At 40.5% G+C, this 27,948-nt stretch overlaps 2 protein-coding genes across 8 annotated transcripts; one reads left to right on the top strand and one right to left on the bottom strand.

Annotated features, from left to right (window-relative positions):
* Positions 1-407: 407 nt before the first annotated feature.
* Positions 408-17,319, top strand: LOC306824822 (beta-1,3-galactosyl-O-glycosyl-glycoprotein beta-1,6-N-acetylglucosaminyltransferase 3). 2 transcript variants are annotated; one of them, XM_079345182.1, is made up of 17 exons: positions 408-903; positions 2,588-2,791; positions 2,878-2,946; positions 3,123-3,165; positions 5,905-6,050; positions 7,050-7,244; positions 8,296-8,382; positions 8,475-8,673; positions 8,783-9,006; positions 9,107-9,349; positions 9,734-9,979; positions 11,716-11,911; positions 12,651-12,856; positions 13,006-13,106; positions 13,560-13,731; positions 13,823-14,246; positions 14,965-15,038. In XM_079345182.1, the coding sequence occupies exons 1-16, from the start codon at positions 726-728 to the stop codon at positions 14,206-14,208; spliced, it is 2,895 nt and encodes a 964-aa protein (XP_079201308.1). In that variant the 5' UTR covers positions 408-725; the 3' UTR covers positions 14,209-14,246; positions 14,965-15,038. The 2 variants fall into 2 exon arrangements, with proteins under 2 accessions (XP_079201308.1, XP_079201309.1); XM_079345183.1 differs by lacking the exons at positions 408-903; positions 2,588-2,791; positions 2,878-2,946; ... (10 more) ...; positions 13,006-13,106; positions 13,560-13,731 and having other exon boundaries at positions 13,923-14,246; positions 14,965-17,319.
* bnip2 (BCL2 interacting protein 2) lies at positions 16,742-27,139 on the bottom strand (the record flags this gene model as incomplete). 6 transcript variants are annotated; one of them, XM_079345185.1, is made up of 12 exons in its annotated part: positions 26,489-27,139; positions 25,996-26,401; positions 23,199-23,294; positions 23,013-23,080; positions 22,135-22,311; positions 20,523-20,705; positions 20,297-20,399; positions 20,085-20,216; positions 19,918-20,004; positions 19,735-19,833; positions 18,642-18,677; positions 16,742-17,340 (listed from the first exon to the last, which is right to left on the bottom strand). In XM_079345185.1, exons 2-12 carry the CDS (start codon positions 26,376-26,378, stop codon positions 17,283-17,285), a joined length of 1,422 nt encoding a protein of 473 aa, XP_079201311.1. In that variant the 5' UTR covers positions 26,379-26,401; positions 26,489-27,139. The 6 variants fall into 6 exon arrangements, with proteins under 6 accessions (XP_079201311.1, XP_079201313.1, XP_079201310.1 ...); XM_079345187.1 differs by adding an exon at positions 18,086-18,113 and having other exon boundaries at positions 25,996-27,121; XM_079345184.1 differs by having other exon boundaries at positions 25,996-27,126.
* Positions 27,140-27,948: the final 809 nt, after the last annotated feature.

Raw genomic sequence — 27,948 nt, 5'->3', positions numbered from 1 at the left:
CAAAACAACCTGTCAGTGCAAAACGAGGAGTAGCTCAGCGGTTGATAGCTTCCCCATTTCCTTCAGGTTAGGCCAGGGTTTGTTTGTTTGTTTTTACCCTAAAACATTAATCTATAAACCAGTAAGGCGGATATTTCAACAATCACATTGGCTCACTTTACGTCAGCTGAATGTCTAAATCCAAATTTAAATTAAATTTACACAAAACCAACCCGTATTTTGAAATTGTGGCTTTCTTTATAATTTACAATTGTAGAAAAAAAAACCCACCCATAAAAAAAAGCTAGCTTTTTTTTTTTTTTGATAGACGCTATGGGGAACTTGTATGTTGTTATAAGGGCACTTCATAGACACAAAACGATGCCCTGTGTTGTTTTACGTTTTCTGAGCAAAATGAAAGGTCATTAAAGGTAGCGCTACATACATACATACATAGCCTACACATTGTAGAAGCTACAAACAGGCTACGATAGCCTACATTTATCTATGTGGCACAGACAATATGCTCCCTCTTTTCATATAATCTTTTCTTAAATGCTAACCGCAGTCCGAGCTCATTGTCCAGCGCGTTTCACTGGAGCGAACTGGTCCAGCAAGTTATTTCTGGGCTGGTGTGTCAGTGCTCCATATCGTCGTTGTGTCAGAGTACAGGTGCTGCACGGTCCGTAGAGACACTGTCCTCCCTGAGTCTGTCTCACTCCCAGTGAAAGTCCACGGGCACAGCGATGAGGTGTTTCGTCGTGTTTCTGATCTTCGTGTACGGTGGGGGATTTATTGCCTGTAAACCCTCGTCTCCCTGTCCGAGTGGACAGTTTCTGCTGAAGAGCCAGTGTGTCCTCTGTCATCCCACCTGCTCCGAGTGCGACGGTCACGAGCTCTTTGAATGCACTACCTGTGGAGTTGGTAAGTAAAAATTCCCTTCACGCCTTTATATATAAAACATACAACAGTGTTTTTCAAACGTGGATTCCATAAGTACTAACGTCCGTATGTAATTTGGTCTTGTAATTAAACAATATGCAATGATTTGTCAAAAAAAAAAACGGGTTTTGAATGTTTGCTTCCCATTTCTAAGCGCAGCAAATCACCATCAAGAATTCAATGAAAATAGGCTAATATCTTTGCCATAATAATACTATTTTAAGTAGTGGCTTTAATGATAATTTTTAAACGAGATTTTCAAACAGTGATCCTCAGATGCATGATTTAAAGAATTTCTAGATTCATTAATCCAACCGAGGTGGAGTTTTCTTTTCAGTTAAGCACCATCAATGGTTACCAAAGCAAAGTTGTTGTTTTTAAAGGCTTTTAAATTAGAGGAGGGGCATCCAGCTCTGGTTGACCATTTACTATTGTTATATACTGTCAGACTGGCCATACAACTTTTTGATATATTTTTCCAGTCCTTTTAAAACCTGTAAGAAATGAAGGTGTGATCATTTTTCTTGTGAGTTTTCACAGCGTAATCTGATCAAGTCAGAATGGGGCCTTTGTTAATCAGGGGGAAAGGGGGGAGAAAAAAACAAAAAAAAACATCCCCTCAGGCTGCAAGTATTACTGTTTCAGTTCACTGAGTTTAACCTGCAAAACCTGTAGGATCATCTAGCTTTCCTAACACATACCTCTTTTTGTAATACACATATTCTGTCTTCCTACAGTGGTGCTCTAGCTTGATCTAACTTTATTATATGATGGATTTGATTAATTAGGTGTATACTAAAGTATACATTATTGCACATTTGATATCTGTGTGAGTGAAGCTTTTTGTGTCAAAGAACATCAACACATTGAAGTCTGCCCCATTACTTGTTCTCTGTGGTTTGTTGTCAATAGAAGCCACATTTCTATGTACGTGTTGAGGTTGAAGCAGGTGGAAGGGTAAGAAAGGCAGCCGCAGCTTGCTGCCCCTTTCCCCCAGGTCTCACACATCTCCTGTGCAGCACTGAGCAGAAGAGACAATGTTGTGACTCTGCTGCTTCCAGAGAGGCCTCAGGTGCCACAGCTAGGCTTTAATGGCAGGTGGCCGAGTATTAATCATTAGGGCTTACACAAGACCATGTCCCTGCCCACTGCTCTCGTCTCTCATCTGCCTCTGATTGCCCTTGTTTACATAAGTTGGAGCATCATTAGTCAGAATGTCACACTCTGATCTTTGAATTTCAGTCATCATGCTGGGCTGAGGATTTGTATGTCTTTTTTTGCCAATTATGCATTTGTGATATTTTTAAATCCTTTCAGGCTTTTTGCCACTGATTCACTTGTTAATCATTCTGACATATCTCCCCATGTAAAGAAACTGTTTTGATTTCCTCACTTTGTGTTAATGCTGCAATTTTGCCGTAAACCAACCATCACCAAGATGGCCTTTTGTCCTTTCAGGGTGCCGTCATCCTATTTAACGAACAGGCTCGTTTGACTCTAATGCTGTATTTAATGTGAGAAGTTCTTTGATTTTATCTTTTAAAAGAGTCCAGGTTTTGAGAAAAACCCTTTCCTGACAGCGGTTTCACACGGCCAATGGCATCTTCACTGGAGGAGAAAGAGTATAGACTTTATGTTAGCAAGTGCTCTATGTCCTCCTCCTCAGATGAAGATGGACAGGAACGTTTCCTCCACCAAGGTCGCTGTCGGACACACTGCCCCCGGGGACTCTATTCTGACAGGGGTCACTACGTCTGCCTGCCCTGCATAGCCAATTGTGAACTGTGCACTGACAGGAACATATGTGCTAAATGTCGGGAAAACTTCAAGCTCCAGAATGGAGTATGCCAAGCAGCATCCTGTGACACGGGTAAATGGAAAGCAGAGATTTTAATTTTGCCGTGAGATTAAGAGGAAGCCATTCAGACATTGTTATGCTGCGTTTCTGTGTTCCAGGGCAGGTGGAGGACCCCGATACGGGAGAGTGCATTGACTGTGAGAATGGCTGCAAAACATGCTCTGTAGGTCAGTAACACATACGGAATCCTTTACATCAGCCTACTGTTCCTTCTCTACTGTTAGGTAGATCTGCAGTAAAACGCGAGGGATAACAAGTCACAACACAGCTTAATATATTATAAATTGAGTTTGCTTTTACGTGTGAATGTTCATTTATCTAACCTTCTCTTGTTCGTACACAGAAGACCCAGAGATCTGCAACAGCTGTGTTGAAGGTTACTTTCTGTGAGTTCTTTTTTAAACCATCTTATCATAAGTGCATTTTTCAGGCTTCCCATACTCCCATCTTTAAATGAACACTCGGTCAGGTGTTGCCTTAACTAGCTAGCTTTCAGTACCAACAGTGCAGCTGATCTTTATTTACTATATTGGTTGAGAAATCATTTCTTTGACAAGTCAGAATTTGAGATTTCTTTTTGGCTAGACAGAAATTTAAGACGATAGTAGGAATAATTATGCATGGGGCTGTGATTTGTGCATGCATTTTTTTCAGAGGTTTTAAACCATGAACATTAATTATGCTTCCCAGAGATAATTAACCTCAAAACGACCTTGTAATTGTTTTACACGCCTTGCTAGATAAAGAGTTGGCTAAATTAGTATGCCGTATATAGAGTCGGGTGCATTTCCATATATTGGCTTGCAGAATTTTCTCATTTTTCACTTCACAAGAAAGTTATTGTCACTCGTATTTCTGTTCAAACCAGAGGACAGAGTACAACACAGGATAGAGAGCTAGAACAGACCTCCAATTGTGCAATCTCCCTCGAGTTTAGGCCTCCAGGTATTGCGTGAGTCGAGTTACCTTCCAATCCGAGCCATCCATTGTTACCTGAGCCTTGGTGCGAGCAAAAGAGAGTAGTCTGCTTTACAGAGGACCTTCCCAGAGCCTGTTTTTATGACATGTTTGAGAAGGAGAGGAGAAACGAGACAGAGAGAGCAAGTACAAGTGGAAAGTATAGCCAGTAATACGTGTGATGTGGGTGCATCGTCTTGACTTCACTGACAGCTCTTGTGAATCACAGCAGAGGATGGGTGAAAGAAAATGCATTGCTTACCTCCTTTTATTACTGTTCCATAGGTGCAGGGAGATACTCAGTCTTCTTCTGTGAAACTGCTTCTGTGACTTTCCCTTTCATAGTAATGGTTTAAGTGATTTAGAATGACAGGTCATCTTTGTTATTTCTGCGGTTACAGCGGGCAAAAACAAATAACAGAAAACCAATAGAGCATGGGGTGATCATGAACTGCAGGAACGGCCTTACTGTGATAGATTCTGACAGTTTCCAGAGCTTTAACAAAGTCCCCTGCTGAGGTTTAGTGGAAATGAAAATGTTAACATTTGGCTGTCTGGAGAAACTGTGAATCTGTGAGACCATTTTTTTGTCACATAAAGTACTTTGTATAAAAGAGCCGCACAGCATGATGGATGCTTGGCATTTTTCAACATTTCCTTTCCTCTCTAAGGAAATAACTGCATCTTAACTAATAATGTGCGGTGTCCTTTTCAGTAAGGGTTATACCACATCAAAGTCGCCTAACTTTATGGACAACCAGCAGCAAAGTTTAACTGTTTCTTTTCTACTTTGAGGAGTAAAAGTCAGAACAAAGGTTGCTTTGGAAATGCTGATTTGTTACTCTGGAATGGATGGTTGAATATTTGCACAGAGGGATTCTTAAACACCAGGCAGATTCTTAAGTAGCTCACTGTTTCCAGGCTGGAGACACAGGCTGGTCTGCATCAGTTGCTATTGTAAGTGAGCTGATGGATGCGGTGTGGCGCCTCCAGCTGTTCCTTCTCAAACAACCTCGAAATCTTAGCACCAAATCCACGGCAACGCTGCAGGAAGTGCAGCTTGGGATGTCAGTGGTAAAATTCTCCAATGTTGGGAGGTGGCAAATGATGTTTTACCATAGCAGCTAGCGGCTAATGTGTTGGGTTTATGTCATTAGTTTTTTTTTCTTTTTTTTTTTTTCTTTTCATATACTTTATTAATCCCGCAAGGGGAAATTCGGTTTTTCACTCTGCATTTAATGGAGAGGTCTCAGAGTGAGGGGGCTGCCCACAGAGAGCGCCCCAGAGCAGTTGTTGGGGTTCGGTGCCTTGCTCAAGGGCACCTCGGCAGTGCTCAGGAAGTGGACTGGCACCTCTCCAGCTACCAAACCAATTTCCGGACTTGGTCCGTGCCGGGACTCGAACCGGCGACCCTCCGGTTCCCAACCCAAGTCCCTACAGACTGAGCTACTGCCGCCCCGTTTGGAAAGAAGGAAATGATCTTGCTTAATTTTTTGTGTGTGAAATCTTTTAAACTTCATATCTCAGCTCCTCGCTGCTACTTTTTTTTAGGACATCCGTCTCATGTTTAATAGCTCAGTGAGCCCCCAAAGGACTGATAGAGCAGGTTAATGACTGAAATCTTCCCATGCCTCAAGGCTTCAAATAAAACACCAATTAACTTCCTTCCTTAAGAAGAGAAAAGAATCCCGATAAGCTTGATGAACAGCAGCCCACATTATGTTGTGGTCTCTGTTTGCCATCCTTCCTGATCTTTGACTCAGTGCACCTTTTGAAAGAGATGGCATTGATGTTAACAATACAGCTGCAGGTGTGCTTTCGGCTGACTCAGTGCATGTTGAGATGGCCTGTAGCTCGAGGTGCGTTTTCTGTTTTGTTTCTTTTCAGTTCATCAGACATCAGACACATTCAAACACCGGCTGCAGCAACCTCAGTCTTTCACTCTCTGTAATGCTTTGCAATGCCTTTAAATCACAATAGTTCAGGTCTTTGATATTTAAAAAATCTATGTTCTGTGTGTTTGCATTAGAAAACAATGACATACGTTTGTGTATAATATGCCATAGCTATTAACCTCTTTTTTACCATTTCACACTCAAAGCCTAGCAAGGCAATGGTTTGCTAACAGTTATGAAGAAGCCCTATATTTTCTTTTTTTTTTTTTACAGTTTCAGACATCAGTGTCGCAGGCATTGTCCCCAGAGCACTTATGAAGACAGGGGCCGGGGTGTGTGTCTTTCCTGTCCGTCACCATGCACAGACTGCAGAAGTAGCACACGCTGCCTTGCCTGCCAGCATGGTTACTTCCTCAATGGTACCAGTAGCAAAGAATGATTATTTCTACTCCTGCAACTATTACTATTAGCATAGAGAGGGATTCAGATAACCTTGTCCACATGAGATTAGTGAACTTTGTGTTTCATATACTCTCCAATCACAGCGTGCTAGAGTTATAAATGTTTCTTATCAAAGAGCAATGATGGAGCTCTGAGTCCTCATTTGGATTGCAAATGATGTCCATGTCAGCAAATCTGTAACATGAGATATGCAAATGTAGTCCATGCAAATCATGATTTTTTTGGTTTTGTTGTTAGTTAAAGCATTGAGTCTTAAAAAGAAGATTAGATGAGACTGGGCCTGTGTATACCTTGGCTTTTTACACTAAATGATGGTTCCTTTCATACCCTTTGTTTTCCATACTGTGTTCAATATCCAACATGGTAATGGAAGTATTCAGTTGTGAAAATATCCTCCTCCTCTACTCATTCAAATTATCGTTAAAAACTTTACAATACAATATAATAAATTTAAATGTTGTCACTTCACATCTCTACAGACTGTATATTTTGTAGCTACATACAAGCCAATTACACACTGCAATAAACACTATTATATTTGCAGTGGTAGGTTTCAAGCTTCTTCTTCTGCATTGTCAATACCTCAAAGGTCCCAAGTAGTGATACAAAGCCCAAAAAGTGACCACATAATGAGAACATGTCCAGGGAGATAGTTAAAAGGCATGCAGTTGTACATTGAGACAGGGTTCAACATGACGTAAGAGCCTTTGTGAAAAGATTGAGGTGTGGTGCCTGGGAAGTTCTGGAGAGAGAGAGAGATGGGCAGACAGAGGAATAGGGTTTTAAAAGTTGTTTGATATAAGCATATCTGACATCAGAGCCACAAGTTACCAAAACAACAACAAAAAGCTTTCTACAATACATACTTGTTTCAGGAATGTACTAACAACAAATGTAAGGGAAACTTAAACCTTTAAATATTAACACTCCCTTCCCATGCTGCTTTCTCCTTTAAGGTTTTGAGTGTATTAAACAGTGTCCACAGCAAACCTACAGTGACTCCAGTGGGTGGCGCTGCCAGCCTTGCCAGAGCTCATGCCAGACATGCCATGGCCCTCGATCAACAGACTGTGACCTTTGCCATGGTGGAAACTCTCCCCTTCATGGGCAGTGTCCTCTGGTGAACTGCCCATTGGGACAGTATTATGACGGTAAGTGGGAAAAAAAACAATTCTTAAGTAGTTAATCTAGGTTATTTTTCTTAAACTTTCTTTTTAGAAGCTTTTTATTTTACTTTATAGGTGGGTTAGTTCTATGTGATCTGTTCCAGTAAAATTCAGTTAAACTGGTATGTTATTGTTTAATTTCCCGATGGAAGTAATTGCTTCTCTCCTCTGAGAGGTCAGTGCAGAGATCAGTATATTGTCCCCGCTATTTGGATGAATTCAGCGTCTTGCTCAAGGACACTTCAGCATGGTGGATGGCTTCTGCTGAGACAGGGGCTTGATCCCAGCCGAAGGCTCTCTAAGTTGAAGGACGGTCTCCTACTCACTGTGTCACCCTGCTGCACACATACTGCATCACCTTTCATTCGAGAGGCATTTTAGTGCAGCTATTTCAAAAGGCTCCTCATCATCAAGCACAGGGCTCTCCACCTGCTTCTCCTTTGGTGACTGAGTCAACAGCATTCTCCGTTGTCATGAACTAAATAGGGCAAGCAGGCCAATCATTTACATTTCTGCCTCGGTGCTTTGATTATTGACATTCTTGTGTGGCTCATCATGTGTGATGTTCAGTGTCAGGATTGCTTGTCAGTTAGCCAAGTATCTCTCTGAACCATTTCATGAACAAATATTTGAATAATATTGTGTTGCATTGCCAGTTATATATTGTAGCACAGCATTAATCACGTACAGTTTTGAGTATAAATGGTACCAACTATTTGAACTTATTGTAATTGTTATTATTACAACTATTCCACATTTTTTTCCCAAGTAAACCCAAGTCATAAAGCCTGACATCATTCTTTCATCCAGTGTATAAGCAGCCTAGATTCAGACATGAGCAGGTCTTATGTTGCAGGTTTTATATCCATCAAATCATAAACAGTTATAACTGAGATGGTTCCCTCTAGTGGTCAAAGTATGTAAAATAGAAAAACACAACACATCGGTAATAAATTGTTTTCAACTGTGACATTTTGTAATGGTATGAAATAAGGTTACCCTGTTCTTCATATTAATTATGTAAAAATAATTACAGGTCGATATGGTGAATGTCACACATGTAATGCATCCTGTAAGACCTGCTTTGGCCCACAAGCACTGGATTGTTCCTCATGTTTTAAAGGTACATCTATGAATTCCAAATTGTCATGATAATACATTGGAAATGTGTCTAAATTCTTACTGTGTGTGTTTGTGGGTATTTTTGTATCACAGGATATTTTCTGGACCAGGACAGTTCCTGTGTAGTGCAGTGTCCTTCCGGCTCCTACGCAAACTCTGCCACTCAGTTGTGTGAGGACTGCTCTCCAAACTGTGAGGCCTGCATGGACACCAGTGACAACTGCATAAGCTGTTCCAAAGGCAGCTATAAACTCTTTCTCCACCAGGGGCGCTGCTGGTCTAACTGCCCAGAGTAAGCGCCTCGATAAATCTAATAATTAGACTGAAGAAAGAATATTGTGTGTATGTCTTTGCTGTATTTTCCTTTGTATGTCTCAAATGTCATCTGACTTTACTTTCAGTGGTTTTTTCGAGACAGCAGAGAGCTCATGTGAAGCCTGTGATACCTCCTGTCTGACATGTGACGGCATCAAGTCCCAGTGTCTGTCCTGCGCTGATGGTCACTACTTAGAGGGCGGCATGTGCAGACTCAACTGTTCACTGCGGACGTACCCTGCAGATGATGGAACCTGCAGACGCTGCCAACCACACTGTGACGTTTGCACCGACGACAGGACCTGTTTCAGTAAGTTTATTTACATTAAATTCCAAGAGGATGAGATATTTAAATGTATTGTAAGACATACTGAATTTTTTTTAACAGCTCTACCATTGTATCATTTCAGAATGCACTTTTCTCTACATGATGCTGAATGGTGTGTGCAAGGCTAGTTGTCCCATGGGCTACTACGAGGACATGGAGGAAGGCCGCTGTGGTCAGTGCCACCCTACCTGTGGCAGCTGCTCAGGGCCCCTGGTAGATGACTGTGAAGCCTGCTCCACATTCAGCCCTAAACTCTATAAGGGTGCATGCTCCACAGACTGCCCCACTGGTACTTACTATGAAACTGAAGCACTGGAATGTCAAGGTGAGCACTTGGGACACAGATTTGGCATTGTCAAAGTAGGGTTTGATATAAATAAATCAATATTTCTGATCCTACTACCTCGTGCCCTCATTTTGAATTTTTAAACACACCTGATGCATAGAAGCATCTCACCTATGTAAACATTTTTTAAATAGTCTGGGATGTATTTTTCAGGATGTAGAAAGTGCTTTCCATGTCTTAAAATTAAGAATTGTGAAACAACACAAAACCATGGTGAGGATTTTGGAGCCTGGAGAATGTTAAGCTAATTTCAACAGTGCCCCATGTTTATTTGGTTTTATTTGGTTTTGTGAATACATTATCATCTCTAGAACATTTTGGTGGGATAGGACTGTTTCAGGTTTTGATTTCGTCTCTGTGCAGAGTGCCACCAGACGTGTAAGAGCTGCTCCGGCCCAGACGCTAACCAGTGCACCCAGTGTGAGAAGGGACTTGTGCTGGATCCAAACACATTGTTGTGTGGCGTGACAGGTGACACAGACTGCCCAACAAGAACCTACCTACATGAAGACCAGTTCACCTGCATGGGCTGTCACCGACACTGTTACTCCTGTGAGGGGCCAGGCAGCGATGAATGTCAGACCTGTGCCACCCCCCAGTACCTTCATAGTAAGCATTTTACGATGACTGTTTAACTGCCTCTGATTCATTTGTTGAGGACTTAATAGTACATGTTTTTATAGGAGATTTTTGAAAGGTCCATTCATAACAAAGCAACATTCTTTTTTATTTATTTGAAGCAACAGTTAAAGTTACATGGGGAAAAAAGGTGGGACATCTTTCAGTGGACCTGAAGAAGTTCCTGATAGGTTAGTGATAGGAAGAGCTCCTGAATTATTTTTCCACAGTTTCACAAAAGGAGTGCTATGAGTACATTTAATGTATTATTTTTATATTTTGTGTTGTCCTTGGCAACCTCACGATTCAAAACAATTCTGATTCTTGATTGTATAATTCAAACAGGATTGTTTTTTAGTTCTTTCATTAATAAAGTTCCTTACATGTTTCTCTCTTTCAGGAGTACTTTTAATTAGATCATCAGCATCATTCATTGATTTCAATCAGGACAGTGCACAATAATGAACATAAACATGTTGATATGTTAGAACATAGCAAAGGGGCTTATTTCCATCTGTAGTCATCCACTTTCAATCGTTGAAAAATGTTTATAAAACAGGTGTGTGTGTGTGTGTGTGTGTGTGTGTGTGTGTGTGTGTGTGTGTGTGTGTGTGTGTGTGTGTGTGTGTGTGTGTGTGTGTGTGTGTGTGTGTGTGTGTGTGTGTGTGTGTGTGTGTGTGTGTGTGTGTGTGTGTGTGTGTGTGGCAAAAAATACATTCATTAAGTTGAACTTCACAATAACTTCTTAGTGTGAACAAAAACTGTACAGTGGGTATAGAAAGTATTCAGACCCCTTTAAATGTTTCATTCTTTGTTTCATTGCAGTCATTTGCTAAAATCTTAAAAGTTGATTTTATTTCTCATTAATGTACACTCAGCACCCCATGTTAACAGAAAAAAAACAGAAATGTAGAAATGTTTGCAAATTTATTTAAAAAGAAAAACTGAAACATCACATAGTCATAAGTATTCAGACCCTTTGCTCAGTATTGAGTAGAAGCTCCCTTTTGAGCTCGTACAGCCATGAGTCTTCTTGGAAATGGTGCAATAAGTTTTTCACACCTGGATTTGGGGATCCTCTGCCGTTCTTCCCTGCAGATCCTCTCCAGTTCTGTCAGGTTGGATGGTGAACGTTGGTGGACAGCAATTTTCAGGTCTCTCCAGAGATGCTCAATTGAGTTAAGGTCAGGGCTCTGGCTGGGCCAGTCAAGAATGGTCAAAAAACGTGACACAAACAAAACAAACATGGAAGACATCCAGCAGTTCCTCTCCTCTGTCACTGGCATGTGACTCTTTATTACAAAAACTCAATCAAGCTTTGTTTCAAAGAAGGCTGTGTGCGGCGAGGAGAAATACAGAAGTGCTGTGTGTTACAGTCAATGGTTTAAACACGCTAGGGTTTTGTTTGCTAACGACACAGGGGAAGTGACGATTCTTTCGACCAATCAATGGACTGTAGTGTTTAGCTCCAACTTTTCGGGTCGGCTCGATATTCTTGACACCCCAACGGAAGGGTCCCAAAAAGTAGGATGGTATGGATCGGTTATTTGGGAATATTTAAAATTAGCGTATGGAAACACTGCAAAATGCAGGATACCATGCTGTGACAAAACAGATTTTTGGCATTTGTGCATCACATAAGAATCTAAGAATATAAAAAAAAATCATAATGCTAAATGATGTCCAGATTTAATAAAATGAATAAATGTTTGTGGTGTATTTTCCAGACAGAACCTGTGTGAGTGAGTGTCCTGCTGGTACGTACAGCACGAGGCAGGAGGCAGACGGCACAGAGCTGGGATTCTGTTCACCTTGTGACCACGCCTGCGCCACCTGCACCGGGGCATCGTCCAGAGATTGCGTCACCTGTTCTACAGGATATCTGCATCTCCTTCAGCTCTGTGTCACACATTGTCCCACTGGGTACAAGGGCGAAAGTTCCATCATAATCTTTGAAATAATTACTTTGCACAGAACAACAACCTGTTTTGTTGACTTTTCTCAACAACCGTTATGCGCTGATACAAAACCAGGAGCATGTGGTGATAGGAAACAATATAAATGAGAAGATAATGAAAAATCTATCAATCTTTATTTGTATAGCGTCAAGCCATAGCAAGTGTTATCTCAAGACATTGATGACCATGTTGATTGTTATGTTACAAAAAGCAGGTAAAAGGCCTTAGTTATTGCTATATTACAAGGAAGCGAAAGCTTGTGACATGCCGTAATATAGCATGAATGCAGAGAGAGAGATGAGAGTTCAAGGTGCCAGTTCCCCCGACCGGCCTATAACATAACTATGAGCTGGTCTATCCCTGCACCAGTCCTAACTATAAGATTTAAAAAAATAAAAGTTTTAAGTATAGTCTTGAAAGTACATAGTTGTGTCAAAAGAACAGCTTCACGTTTTGTTAATAATTGTAATTCTTGTTTTATAACAGAAAGATTACAAATTGATGTTAGTTTAAGGGTTGTGGATTCAGCCAATCGTAAAGGTAGCGATGATATTTTTTTTATTTATTTTTTTTACTGATTGATTTACAATGTTTTTTAACTTTGAAGACGTAGATTGACCAAATTTAAACTCATTAATACTGTATGCAAGATTAACAAAATGTTCATACTTTTTAACATCTCTCTCTTTTTTGTCTTTCATAAGGTATTACAGAGAGGGCTCCCGCTGTGAGAGATGTGACCACGCCTGTGAGATGTGTACAGGACCAGGGCCTGAGTCCTGCAGGGCCTGTCCCCCTCCTCTTCTGGAGCTACAAGGGACTAAGCTTTGTGTTGAGCGCTGCCCACGTCGCTTTTATCTTCTTAATGATATGTGCAAACAATGCCACACCAGTTGTCAGACATGCACAGGTGATAAAGGAGCTCTTGACTGATTACTCAATCGTCACACAGTCACAGTTAGTCAACTGAACAATGTACAGAATTAAGCTGTATTTTTTCTTTTGTCAATATTTGAGTTTCATTTTTCATTTTCAGTTTAAATGAATGTGTGTTTGCAGATGCCTCGCCTCAGAGCTGTGTGACGTGCGACTGGGGTAGCACTCTAAAACACAAAGTCTGCTACCCGAGGTGTGAGGAGGGGCGATACTTTTCACAAGAGGTTTGTTCTTATCAGTAGTTAATATCTATCGCTCTAACTTTCATATCACACAAAATGATTAACAAGAGCATTAATTTTACCGTAAAACACTCCAGATAACGCTCCATAAAATGTAATCATTAAAGATGCTGCCGATGTAGACCTACATCATTAATACTAGGTAAAGTTCAAGGTCCTATTCTCTTGAAGGTGATAATTAAAGGCCCTGATAATGTGCTTTCACAGACCCCTTCTTACAATAAATTTGATGCTAAGTTAAATTTGGAAATCTCTTAAAAACATGACTTAAATTCATGTCTTCTTTGAAGGTAATATTTTGCTGCTAAGTTTGTTATTACCTTCTGAAGCACATTAAAGCGTCACAAGACACTGACCCTTATTTATAATTTCTTCAACCGTTCTTTCTAGTCAAACTTTCTTTTATAAATATTTATTTATACCTTTATAATTTAGGAAACCTGTGAGCCATGTGACAGTTCGTGTAGGCATTGCAATGGCCCCAGACCTGACCAGTGTCTGACGTGTCATCGAGATTCTGCTCTGCATGCTGTGGAAAGCCGCTGTGCACGTTGCTGTCAGGCCGGAGGGAACAGCACTGACTGCTGCGTTTGTGACAGCCGCTCAGGTAAAGACCCGGCCTATCACAGGAATCATAGGATTTTTTTTAATATACACACCTAATTAAAGCCTGTTTTTTCATTGTTGTGTCTGTCCAGCACTATGTGTGGAGGCCCCCCAGCCTAAGTCTGGAGACGATGAGGCATCAGACCTAAATATGTCATCCAGAGCTCTAAAGCACACCACGGCTGCTTTGCCTGTCGCCCTGCTGCTGGCACTGGGGTTAGCTCTGGCTGTGTTTGCTTTGGTCAAGGCCCAAGCAAAGAAGAGGTTCTGCTGGAGTCAGAGCTACGAGAGACTGAGTGGCAGCACCAGCATCAACATGCCCCATGGCGTGCCAGAGCCAGACAGCGGAGACGAGGTGGACGTGGTGTACACAAGCAGAAATGGATCAGTGTATCGGCGCTACAGCTTTATCCATGAGCAGGATGCGAGAGCAGACCACGATGACGATGATGAGGGAACTTGTCTTAATTCATCATAGATACAACATAACCATCTCTATGTGGATACTTACAATAGGTGAATTCAAAATAGATTCATTTTTAGAAGAGAATGTAGTGGTATTATACTTTTTGTATTCTGGTGTTTATTTTACTCTGCAAAATGCCTGTTTCTTTACAATGTACATTTTTAGATGAGGCAAATGTGAGGAAAAAAGAGATATGCATTTATAAGTGTATATATAAGTAGCAATTATAACGTTTCTTTTTTTCACTCGCTATTAAAGATATATTTGTTGAAAAGTGATGTGTTCATGTAAGACTTAGATCTGCATTTGCTGTAAATATAAATGAATAAAATAAACACTTTTTCATCTGATGCAATCCCTGAAATTTGGTAATTGGCTTTCCTGGCCAACCGTTTTTACAGTTTTCATTCACAGGTGACGACTTAAGCAACATGTAGTGTATTTGTTTTTTTCTTCCTTGTACAGGTTAAACATCCTTATGTGTCATTGTGAAAGTGTGAATCAATGGCCACATAAATCCTTAGCAAATAGAGAATTCACGACTACCAGGAAGTTAAGATCTAACTGGAAAGGAATAAATTCTTGACACACCTACTTTAAAGGATCAATCATTAAGTGGTCCTTCACCTGATAAAACAGCAGCTTCTTTCCATATGGTTAGACTGTAACCGGCACTCATCTGTGTTGTACTCACTTTGAGAAGGGAAATGGCTTTTCATAGATTTTCGAGGGGCCAAATGTTGTTAAGACTCTCTCTCATCCTCATAGGAGCATTTTTTTCTCTGTTCCTGTGGGAAACCAGCTCTAACAGAAAGACACTATCTGATGTCAGGATACCACAAGAGTTCTCTCGCGACCTTCCTGGCTGCATGGCTATCATAAGTGGAGATACAGAAGGCAAGAAAAGGGAACTAGAGGAACTTCTCACATCCAGGAAAAGACATACTCTGTTATCTGAGGACTTCTACATCAATGTGAAAAAAGATTGTGAAGCTTATATTAAAGAAAAAGGCTTTTTTGCGGTGCCCCTCAGTGAAGAAGAGAGGGATTTCCCTATTGCCTACTCCATGGTGATCCATGACAAGATTGAGATGTTTGAGCGACTTCTAAGAGCTGTTTACACTCCTCAGAACATCTACTGTGTGCACGTGGACCAGAAATCGTCAGGAAAATTCCAAAAGGCTGTAGAGGCTATTGTTTCCTGCTTTCCTAATGTGTTTATAGCCAGTAAGTTAGAGAGAGTAGTGTATGCATCATGGTCCAGAGTGCAGGCTGATTTGAATTGCATGAAAGATCTGCTAAACTCAACAATCCAGTGGAAGTACCTGCTTAACACATGCGGGACAGACTTCCCCATCAAAACCAACAGAGAAATGATCCAGGCACTGGAGGCCATCAATGGGAGAAACAGCATGGAGTCTGAGGTCCCCAGTGACCACAAGGCCGGCCGATGGATGTATCATCACAATGTCACGGACACTGTTAAACAAACAAATGTGAAGAAAAGCCCACCTCCTATCAGCAGCCCCATGTTCACAGGAAACGCTTATTTTGTGGTCACAAGAGCCTTTGTGGAACATGTGATGCAGGACAGAGGAGTTCAGCAGCTCATGGAGTGGGCGAAAGACACATACAGCCCTGATGAGCACCTCTGGGCAACCCTGCAGAGGATGCAGTCTGTCCCTGGATCAGTGCCTGCCAACAACAAGTTTGATACGTCAGACATGATCGCTTTGGCTCGTGTGGTAAAGTGGGGTTTTCTCGCAGGAGACGTAAGAAGTGGAGCTCCGTACGGTCATTGCACTGGAGTGTACAGAAGATCCGTTTGTGTTTATGGAGTTGGAGACGTCCAGTGGCTCTTAACACAACAGCAGCTCTTTGCTAATAAGTTTGATCCTGAGGTAGACGATGTCGCTATTCGATGTTTGGAGTCAGTTCTGCGCTTCAAAGCTATCGGACATAAATCTAAGTAAACACAGGCTCTAAAATTATTCGCAAAAATTGTTTTCAAACATAATTTATTTTTATTTAACGTTAACTAAGTTTTTGTTATATTGTATAGCATTTCTATCTTTGTCAAGATAATAGCAGACCTCTAAATGCATTTTGTCATTTCATTTTAGAGCGTCTTGATTTCAATGAAATCTGAATGTATTGCGCCATCTCGTGGAGCCCAAGTGCAACAACAGCTGTGATATGTACAGCAATTCAGTTTGTGACAATATTGCTAAACCCACTAAAAATGTCATCATGCATAGTTTAGGCGCTGCCATTGTAACTAATGTCTTGTGTCCTGCTCGTCTTGTACACCGCTACTGGATGCCTTAAATTTCCCTCAGGATCAATAAAGTATCTATCTATCATAAATGTTTTTCTGTTTTGTTACCGCTGCAAAAACGCCACAATTCAAATAAAAATGAATAGAAAACAATCTTGTTGATCCATGATTTTACTTAGAGGAAATGTATTATGAGATCTTTATTTTTGCTTCAGTTTGTTGCTCTCACAAATGATCTCCCTCCATAATTCAGAGGGCACATTCAACTGAGGGGCCAAAAATAAAACTTTATTTACTCGAGGCAGGATTTCAACAGTGAACAGTGAAAAAAACAGGCGGCATCAAAAATGGTGTTCTATGACATACCCCTCAAAGGGGGCAGAGACTACAATGCAGTTAAAATCAGAGCAACCATAAAAATATATTAATTTCTCTCCTTTGTCACCTTTGAATATAAATATATATTTAAATGTAATAAAGCAGAACATGCATCAATCGTCTGTAACAGAGTGCCTTAAATAATGCTTTGATACAACAGTAACTGGAGAACACCCATAAGCTACGTCATTGTGATATACCGGCAGTAGATACAAAAAAAAAAGATTGAAAACATTTCTGACAGATTGTGGGAAAACGCTGAGAATCAAGCAGTAAAAGGTCCACAATGAAAATGGCAGCATCATTTTATAAAGGCACTTTCTTGATGCAAAGAGCTAAGTCTCCAGTCACTTTGCCCGTAACAGAAACAGAAGAGTGGCTGCGGTTCGTAACGTTCTTCATCGTTCTCCTCCTCCACATGCGAGCAGGGTCACTCAGAAACAGCAGGCACCGCTGCCTCCACTTTGCCAGGCATGTCCTTGTCGATTCTGCAGACAAATTCAGTATCATCAGACTGCTGTGTTACAGGGATGTGGGGGCTGTAATCAGTGATTAATCAAGGTGATTACAGGCTTCTTGATGGCTATAAATACTTTACATGTTACATGTGATCATTACCTTAATACTATCTTTAAAGTGATTCTTTGTGCAGCAGAGAATTTGTGATTTGATTAGAGCCTATTTTCGTCATAACAATCACTACCTTATTTTTCTCTGTTCATAACTGAATGACTTGATAAATGTGAATCCAGTTCATTTACTGAAGCATAAAAAAATCACTTTGCCCATACCAATCCTATAAGAAAAGTTTACACTTTGTGAGATACAAGACAAATGCATTCGATTTCTCCTACAATCTTAATGTTAGAGAACTCAGCTAGTTGTGTCTGAACACCAGATATCCTTCAAAACTTCAGGCTGAGTACTTTCATGTTTAGCAACCCTACAATATACTTGAATCCCAGGAACTGAACACTCGTGGCTTATCAGTAATGAGCAAAATATTCCCATGTGCAAGGGTGAAAACAGTTTGTGGCAGTTACTAATCATCAGCAGCAGCGAGTGGGTATGTAGTGAGTCATGCAGAGAGCTGTGAGTGTAGACAAGGCGAGTGTTCAGTGAGTTACTGAGGGAAAACCATGTGAGGACATGGTTACTGTGCAACCACACACCACAGTGACTAAGACAATCTACTTCCTTGTATTTAAATCCCGCTTAGAAGAACAAACTTACCCAACATGAACCACATCAAATTCTAAACCTGGTTATAAAAAAAACACATGCAAGTAAGTCTTACTTGAAGCCCAACCTTAATATCAGAGAGCATCTATTTAATCACCTACTGCAAAACATGTCTTCTTTTAGCAGCCAGCTAAAAGGCTAAAAGAGGTACAGGGAATGTGTAACACCACATATAGAAAGCTGTTATTCTGTTTGAGGCGGTACGTAAAGAACAAGCTGAAGTGAATTGGTTTTGAGTTAAACTTCACAGAATTGGCTCAGAAATAGTATTAAGTTGGTTAAACAATCACCAAGTCACCTATGTTTGGAAACCAATCCAACGAGCTGCTCAGCCTTCTGTTCAGTAACATGCTAACTCTGCTAAGAAGAAAGAGGCTAGCCTGGAACAGTGAATCATTTTTGTCTACCAAAAACACAGGAGAGTTTGAGGTGTGTTGGTGCATTTCTGAGAGCCAACAGATCATTTCCATGTTAGTTTTGTGAATGCAAAAGAAACATGAAAAAAAGAAAGAAGCTACGACTGATCCTGGGTGAAAGTGCGTAATACCTTTTAGAGGTTTTCCTATTTTTTTCTTCGTCAAACCTTCAAGAGGGGGCAGGAAATTGGGGGTTAAGGAAAAGAGAAATACACAGCCAAAAGCAACCAAAATATCCAAACAGCAACATCATTTGAAAAGAAACAAAACAAAGTCTTTGAGGTGCCATGAGGAGAGAAGATCACCTCACTTGACATAAAAACACTGCATGAGTAATTCATCAGCAGGATCCCCACGTTTGTTAATAGCAGCAGACACGAGAAAATAAGGTGTCTTCTTTACTTTCCCTTTGGGCCAACTAAATCCTCTTCAATCGGCTCTTATCAGTCATGTGAGAAGAATTTTAAATCGTGCATTTACTCGTCTAGGTTACATTATGCTTCAGATGCACACAGGTTATATAAGCCACATTTGATCTCTTCTTCATCATCACACATGTGGCGTTAGACAGATGACAGTGTTACGGGCAGACGGGGTCCATGATTCTGGACAAAGGACAAATACTCTTCTACAGATTTGAACAAAGAGCAATATTCGAAACGAGCAGCAAGAAAAGGAAAAAGTTGCTGTAGCACCACCTACAGGTGAAACGCGACTCAACTTTGCCAGATTAGTGAGATTTGGAAAAGTGCGAGGACCAGAATTAACGACAGGAATGTGGAAATCAATTACAGGGAAAGCAGCAAGGCACTTCAAAGGAATAACTTGAGTGGGAATTATTTGATTATGCTTTGTACCAAGAGTTGTGAGGACTGACTGAAATCTGTGGAAGGGAGAAAATGTTAGGGTGAGCCACATCAGTGAGGGGAAGCAGGTCGACTTTTAAATCTGTTGATTTGTGATTCTACCCACAATCCAGACCCAATCTGATATATAAACAGAATGTATGAATACCGACCAGTTCTGTACAAACAAATGCCAACACATTTCTCATGTAATTATAAATTGGATGTATATGCATTAGCTTTCAGACACCGCCTCACTGATTTGTCCTCTGACAGGACTTAACAGGCTTTGTTAAAAAATGTTTAAAAAAAAAAAAGACAAAAAAAAAGACAAAAAAAGGTTGATGAATGCGGATGTGTTTGTGTGAAGCATACTTACTGTTTAATACAATCTGGTATGGACACATATTCCATTGGAACCAGTTCAGCAAGGTCTTTCAAGCTGTACACAAACTTTATTTTCTGACTAAATTTGGAGCTGTGAAAAGCAGAAGAAAGTGTCAGATTCGAAAAGTTTGCTTCGAAACTCGTTATTCCTTCACATTTTAAACCTTAAAGTTACCTTATGAATGGTTTAGTAAGTGCCAGCAGGGTGCGAATAAACCAAGAGGGATGAACAATTATGAAAGACTTCAAGTTTTTTCTTAACCTGAACAAAAAAACAGAGAAACAAAGAATTTAATCCCATGTCATCTGTGACGACGCTGGATTAGATTGATGTGCACTCACCTCCTGTCAATCTGCTGATAACATTTTCGGAGCCAGCTGACTGTCGGCATCTTTTTCCGAGATGTCGCTCCGTTCAAATACACAATCATATAGTTCTCAGCAACCAAAAGCTCCAGTGTTCCGATCACATATCTGCAAAAGGAACGTTTTCATTACTGCTGGTACTAAAATATTTGCTCATGGAGGCCAGAGCATTTCACATGAACACTCACTTGAATAGATTGTCCATGATGTATCTGTAATTTGGTTGATTGCTCTCAGGCATAAAGCACACAGCAAAAACAATTATGGCATTCAAACCGTCTCCATAGTAACCTGGAAGGAAACAAATCTAACATTAGAAATGGATGAAGAAGCATCAAAAGAACAGCTTGATTTCCCAAACATGTTTGAATTCATATTTTTGACTCAATTATTTTATGAAGAATGAACGCCGACCTCCGTGGCTGATGACCCTCTTGTAAGGTTCGATGGCCTTCATGTCCACTCTGTGTTCCTGGTCTCCGATCCGAAACACCCTCCAGCGCCGACCCTCCTCCCTCTCGTCCGCGGCTGAGTACTCCTGCACTGATACCATACCCTTCTGTAGCAGCTCTGTGGTTTTCGGCTTGGGGAGATCATCTGACGGAAGAAAAAGGAACGTTAAAACGCACAGCTTGGCAAAAAAAAATAAAAATAAAATTAAAAATCCACTGGATGTGATGTCATCAAATCAATTCATGCTGTGCAAATCGTTTTGAATGTTTTGATGTTTTGAGAAATCATAAACTTTTCAATCCATGCATGTGAATCAACCAAAATGACAATAACATTTACCATAAAGACTTTGCAGTCGCGTGATAGCATGCTCGCTCTCAAAATCAACACCAACAATCACGTTTCTATTCGTCCTGAGGTCATCATTGTACACAGTGAGATACTCAGCATGCACGTGTTTCGTGTCTGAACCATGAACAGAAACAAGTGTGTAAAGCACACTCAAAGACAGAACACAAACCACTGCTATAACCCACAGGCCTTCTGTGCATTTCTGTGGGATTTATAATATTAAAAAAAAGTAATAAAATGATCATGTTTATCAAGCATGCAACGAGCAGAATCCAAAACACATGGAACCAAATCACAAAACACTGTCAGGACGAGCAACCTCTTTCTAAAACACAAAGAATCAAACCTGATCATCTGAACGTTTCAGAATCCGCCACATGTTTAGATACTTAGTACTTAGATAGTTTACCAAACTATTCATCATTTAAAGTACTGGGATGCAATGTAAACAACACTTGCAAATCAATCTGTATAAGGTTATTTAAAGTTGTTTCTTTAAGCGTCCATCTGACAGCTGCAGCATCACTGTGCAGATAAACAAACGTCCTAATCGACGAGATGTGACTGATTATTTCGGCAAACGGCAGAAATGTCAATTAAGCAGAAACATGCAAAATAATAAAAACCATGAACTGAAAAGGAAGGGCATGAAACACCAAACATCCCCATGATTTTGTATGAAAAGTTGAGGACAGGACAGAATCTGGACAATAGGGGTTGATTGACTCATGGTGGGCAGGAGGGGGGGGGGGGGGGGGGGGGGAGAGAAGGGCGCTGTCCAAGAGGCCTTACCACTAGGAAGAGAGAAACCTGTAGCTGGCCTGCAGCCTGTTTCCAGGCAGAGAATGGAAACAAGTCTTCCATTTGAAAAAGAGGAAGGCAGCAGTGTGGAAACACAAAAAAAAAAAAAACACACAACAGAGCACATTTTAACTACACTTAATTGAGCTGTCGTTCCAAACCTGTCAAATCAAGGATGCAGTTTAAAGAAGGATCCAAGAAGCAGGAGAATAAATAAAAACACTGGTCTGACAAAAAACGTGCTTCCTTGTTATCCTATGATTAATCCCATTATAGATGAACACTGTAGAATTCATCAGTTTCCAATTTACAGAATCTCCGAATCTCTCAAGTCAATCCCAACTTTCAATGTTACAAACAAACTGGAAGAAGAAGAAGTGATGATGTTGGCTAAGATCCATGTCATCATACAAGTGCCTACCTTCCCATTCAAACTCATTGCTGTTGTCTGAAGGTGTGTCTATGCCATCCAGGTCCAGCTCCGTACTTTCATCCAGGTCATCAGAGAAAAGAGAACTTTCACTGCGGTCCAGAGTGAGACTGATGTCTGGAGCTGAAAGCTTCTTCTTTGCCCTCTTGCCATGGTTCATGATATAACCTACGTTACAATCCAAATCATCAGTGAGTGTGCTGTGTGTTTGTACCAACACAAAAGGAGAGTGCTGCACGTCTATCAGAACTTGACACTTAACATTGCAATGAGGAAATACTTCAGAAGCAGATCCAACGTGTTTGTTCGTGCAGAAACGCCTGACAAAGTCAAGCCAAAACTAATATCAGACTTCCTTTGGGTGTGTGCAACAACTCTAATGATATCTTGTAATATTTGTTAAGATTCTTCTTTGTGTAACTGGCCCTCTACTGAAGAGGTTCCCAAACTTCCCCCCCCCCCTTTGCATCCCCCTTACTTGTCTCAAAAATAAAGCTGAGCCCACAAACAGAAGCAAAAAAAAAAAAAGGAGACACTTAAATTGATTTCCTTGTAAGCTCAATTAAGAGCGTCAGCTGACTATGTAGCCTGATATTCTTGGACCCCATGTTAGGAACCACTATTCAAAAGCAGCAAAGAAAAGACCAGAGGAAATTGAGTGCAGCTTCTTATTCCTTTCAGCTCAACTTGAGGGCATTTCTGCACGACATAATTACAATAACTGATTACAGCTCCCCACTCATTTTCTCAATGTATGCAAGTTTATATGCAAGCTGGTAGTGTTTGAGTTTTGGAAACAGTGAACATGTCCTTTAAAACTGTCTTGCATCATGATAGATTGCTGTGTATACTAATGTGTTTTTTATTACCAGGGTCTCCCTCTTCAGACGTTCCTGCAAAAAGGTCCTCATCCAGCTCCTCTTCCTCCGGGAGGGGCCTAAAAATCAAACGGGTGGTGAGAGCATGGTTATAGTTTGAGTGACCTTACAAACACAAACAAGCAACATAAAGCTGGGAACCAACATCCATACAACGTTCTGCTCGAGTGTCCCTACCGTGGAAAATCCTCATCCTGCCACTCTTCCTTGAGCACAACTCCTTCCATACGAAGGCGGGCCTCTCTTGTGGCCACTGACTCACGGCGCTCCAGACTGGGAAGGGAAACAAAGAAAAAGGTTTTGCCATCTTGTGTTTCATAGCGTAGTCTATAATCTATGATTATTATTATTATTATTATTATTGTAATGGACTGGCTCACTTCAGGTTACTGCTGCGTAGGTGCAACGCGCAGTGTTTATTCAAGATCGAAAATGGGAGAGCAGCCGCATGCAATAAAAAACTATTTTGGAGTATGCTCTTGTTCAGTCTTATCGGGAGGACTTTGAAAAAAGGATATATTTGTTGCAAAGGGGCATCTGTTTGTGGGATTTATGTGTTGCAAAGATTTTAAATAAACGGGTTTAAAGTCACCTAATTGTTTGTATTGATGGGTAAAAATGAACCATGTATAAAGATCCAAAATTGAGAAGCGTAGCAATGCATCGAGTCGGTTGATAATCGAATCGTGAGGTGACTGACGATTCCCACCCCTAGTGTTTAATGATCAATAGTCGTAAAAGGCCCTCTTGTGCTGAGAATGCATTAAGAGGCTAGCAGAGATTATCTGTGACAGAAAAACTCGACACATAATCGGTTATCTGTAACAGCTGCTTGTGACTTGTACAATCCTCAAAGGATTATGTGGGAAAACATCGACCAAGAGTCAAAGGCAACTTTCAGTTCATGCGTTAATATGTTCTCAGCTAAAAGCTGGAAAGAAAAAAAAAATGGAGATACGACGGAAACGTGGACAGTACTTTTAAGAAACGCTACAAAAGAGCACAGGATATTTAAAGGTTGCAATCAAAGACGGGCATCTTTATGTTACGATGAGGGGATCCATCGAGGAAATGACAAAAGCATACCGATGTAATACTTCATGAATCTTCTTTATCTCAGTTTGAACTACAGTGAGTATGATGTGGCATATAAACAAGTAATGTGGTGAAACATGAACCCTGTCCGTTTAGCACTACTGCTGCATGTAAGGGTTTTCTTAAAAAAACATTACAGCTTTACAGCTGGACATCTTTTGGTATTTAAAAAAAAAAAAAAGAATTCTGAACATGTAAAACACAGTTGGAGTGAAGGCTTCCTGCAGCCTGTAGAATATTAAACATGACACCTCCATTCAATCGGCTTGTGGACAGATGCTTATGTTGTTGCGGTCCTAATCAAATTCATCGCTTGGAGTTATAGCTCGCCACCTAATCAGATCACTGGCTTCTTGAAAAGCTTACGAGCTTGTGTTCAGGACTTACTCACTAATGCAGCTCATGGTGTCTGTATCTTGACTGTACAGAGCTCCCTTTGATGCAGTAATCACATACATGACTGTGTTTGTGCTCCCAGACATACAAAAAAACACTCTGGGCATTTAGTACCCAACATTTCATAACATAGCAGTTTAGTTTATGTGTAGAGCTAATCCCCACATTACATTTGAAATCCAGCTGAGAGAGGCTGAGGTGCCACAGGGAAATGGATGCAGAAAAATTAACCCTTCGGTTAAAAGGCACCAAGCTGCGTAAGTGGCCACATTAAGGAGGTTCAATTTCAAAAATGGCTGACACATAGAATGCTAATATAATAAAAAAAAATATATATTATTCAATAACATCAAACAGTCCTATCTTGGTGAGATGAATACATCTGTAAATTAATGTTTATATACTAAAGGGGTGATTCTGAGGTTCAAGACTTCAAGACAGGGAGTTTTGAGTTCCTCTGATATAAAAACGTGTCATCACACGAAGAGTGAGCAACTTGTCTTTTTAAAGACACACCTAAAGAGTAAATGTCTAATCCCTCGGTTTTATAAAACTTCTGGAAATTCTTATTTATGTCATAAAATTGCCATAACTTATACTTTGAAATGAAAAAAAAAAAAAAAAACCTTAGTGGGCAGTCACAGGATATCCTTAAAACATGATAAAATACCATCTCTTCGTGGTACATAACATGTCTCTTTGTAGTGTTGCTTTCCAGGTGTTGCCCTTTCATAAACGGATCAAGTTACCGTAACAGACATCTGCACATACAGTACTTACTGAACTGCCTCTTTTGTTTGCCAAGAGTCACACACAAGAGACTTTTTTATCTTCCTGGCATGAACCTCAATGGTCTGCTAAATGATTCTCTGTGATGCATGTGATGTTGCTGCAGCCTACAGGTCTGAGATCACGATAGCTTTACCTCTAAAGATTTGTGCATGTTATATTGTAATATAGTTCATGTTTTATGCGATGTTTATAGAATCCCTTTTTTGTTTAGAAATGTACAAAAAAAGAGATCATTTTAGCGCCTCTTGTTATTGACTTCCCTCTCTGTAATTTTCCAGAAACACATTTCATAGCAGCTCAGTCTCTCCTCTGCCTTCTTCTTTGACCCCGCTAAAACAATACAAAAAATGCCACACAAAAAAAGGTTTAGACAGGATTTTCCCTTTCTTCTGTTGGAATGGCTAGTTTGTAGGTTAAGCACTGATTTAGAAAAAAAATGTAGGTAAATAAGCCAATATACCAGTTTTGCCTGGTGAAGCAAAGTCTTCGTTTGGAGAGCCGAACACAAATCATAGAAAAGAGTACAGCCACAGGCAATGAGTGGAGAATCACAGGCCTTTCAAACAACTTTTAAATCCAGTAGAAAACATTCAGACACTTGAACAGAAGCAGTCGCCTTGGTGAAGAAACGTGATGTTGTTGCTTTACATGTTTTTTTGTGAACAAGTAGGGCGAACATAAATGTGCAGACCTTGCGGTGGGTGTAGTTGGTGTGCGTGGTTGGGAAAGGCTCCCTGGTGTCGAGCTTCTCGCCCCCGGCTGTCTCTGCTCATTGTCTGGACTTTTCCTCTCCCGTGGTGGCGTGTGTCTTGTTTTTATAGGACTCTCTTGGAGTGCCTCTTCGCCATTTTCAACCGTAGAGGCTGTGCTTTTTTGTAGGTCACCAAATTCCTCCTCGTCTCCTTCTCCGGAAACCCCAGAAGACGAAGGACTGGACGCGTTTCTGTTTCCAAACTCCTCGTGATTCCTCCCGGTTGTGACAAAATCGGGGCTTCCATTGTTTAAACTCATATCATCGTCATTATTATTAACAGGCTTCAGCACCGCCTCGCTCTCGATCACATCAGATGCCATGAGTTTCTTCTGTAGTCCTCCTGCTAGAGTCAACAAGTCCGACAAAGAGAGACGTTTTTACAACACCAGGGTTAGCTGGTGAAAATAAACGACAAACGAGTCTAACTTACACAACTCATATAACGTAAGAAGAATTTTGAGGCCGTCCGTTTTAAAGCTAACGTTAGCCTGACTTAGATGTTTGTTGTTGACAACCAGCTAAAACATTTCTTATTAACGTAACAGTGTCAGATATCACACAGGATGCACGGATAGTCAACGTTACTAAGTGTGTCACAGTGACAGTACTAGCGATGCCCGACAATTCTACCGATCAATTTCCCCCCCCCCCCCCGTCCTTCCTCCCAAATCAAAATTTCGTGTGTTCGTTAGCGGATGGGCTAAAGTTAGCCAACTTTTAGTCTGTACTTTGACAAGCTGGTGTTGTGCACTAAACGCAAGTGTTATTCCATGAAATCTATTTTGTCCGCTGCAAGGCAACAAGGGTCAAACAGTTCCATCGGTCCATGTAAAGTAAAAAAGTCAAAATCCGCTAACATGACTTGCAGATCGTCAGTTCCAGTTCGGCAACGTAGTCACTAAAGACTGTTGTTTGCTAAGAGCGCTAACGAGCTAACTAGCGGGTACGTTCTGTCGTTGCCGTGCATTCACGTGCTGTCCGAATAATCGGAAAGGGGGTTTCGGACTGTGACAATTCATAAATGCGCCCCAGTCGTTACATAAACTGGGGAAAGCAAACAAGGCGTAGACACGTAAACGATCGTTGGGTCACTTGGGTCATTAACTTTTGGGTCACTTGTCAATTGTACTATGGTAGGAAATAAACTGAGATTATTAGACTACTTTTTACAGTCTATGGCTGAGACCGTTAGTTGGTTTCTACGTTGAGTAATTTACCGTAATTCTGACAGTCACATAGGAAAAAAAAGTATTGGTTTCACATTTCAAATCGCTTGACGCGCCGCACAGTCTGAAATCGGGGGGGAAAAGCCTGAAACTCCGAGCATAGTTGGAGTACTTGAATGCAGTATTACTTCTGCAGCTGTATTCAGTGGAGTTGTTTCCTGCGGGTCAGTACTTGAATTTCCTACACGTTTAAAACACAAAAGAACGCAACTTTGTTGTAATCGGCGCTGCATTAAAAATTAATGAATGAAAGTAGATGTTAGCTCAAATAATTAGACTTCATTATAATTTATGTTGTGCAAGTCTGATGATCATATTTAGCTTTATTTCAGAATTGAGTATTTTACTCTGTTGTTTTTTTACTCTGATCCATTTTCAATGAGTTGCACAAAAATATCAGTATTTAAAATATGAATATGTTTATCTTCTAACTTAAAAATAGTACATACAGAAAAGAAAATGAATGCCATATTTACAATCTAATTACATGACTCAAATCAAGTCAGACAAAATGTACGATTATACAATAATCAAACTCTGCATTTGAAGAACCTTTCCTTTGATGCTTTTAGTATATGTGGCTTATAAAATTACTTATAATTCTGTATTTTTTCTGAAATAAAGTTATGAAGGAAGGATTTGTAAGAGCATTCTTATAACAAGG

This window comes from Symphodus melops (genome assembly GCF_947650265.1).
Source record: "Symphodus melops genome assembly, chromosome: 6".
NCBI lineage: Eukaryota > Metazoa > Chordata > Actinopteri > Labriformes > Labridae > Symphodus > Symphodus melops.
This window is presented reverse-complemented; position numbering and strand designations above follow the sequence as displayed.

Excerpts from the sequence above, each read along its gene's own strand:
- LOC306824822 (XM_079345182.1), top strand. The coding sequence starts at position 726 with ATGAGGTGTTTCGTCGTGTTTCTGATCTTCGTGTACGGTGGGGGATTT. Across the intron at positions 3,166-5,904 it reads TGTGTTGAAGGTTACTTTCT|TTTCAGACATCAGTGTCGCA; the intron begins GTGAGTTCTTTT and ends TTTTTTTTACAG. Across the intron at positions 6,051-7,049 it reads GCATGGTTACTTCCTCAATG|GTTTTGAGTGTATTAAACAG; the intron begins GTACCAGTAGCA and ends TTCTCCTTTAAG.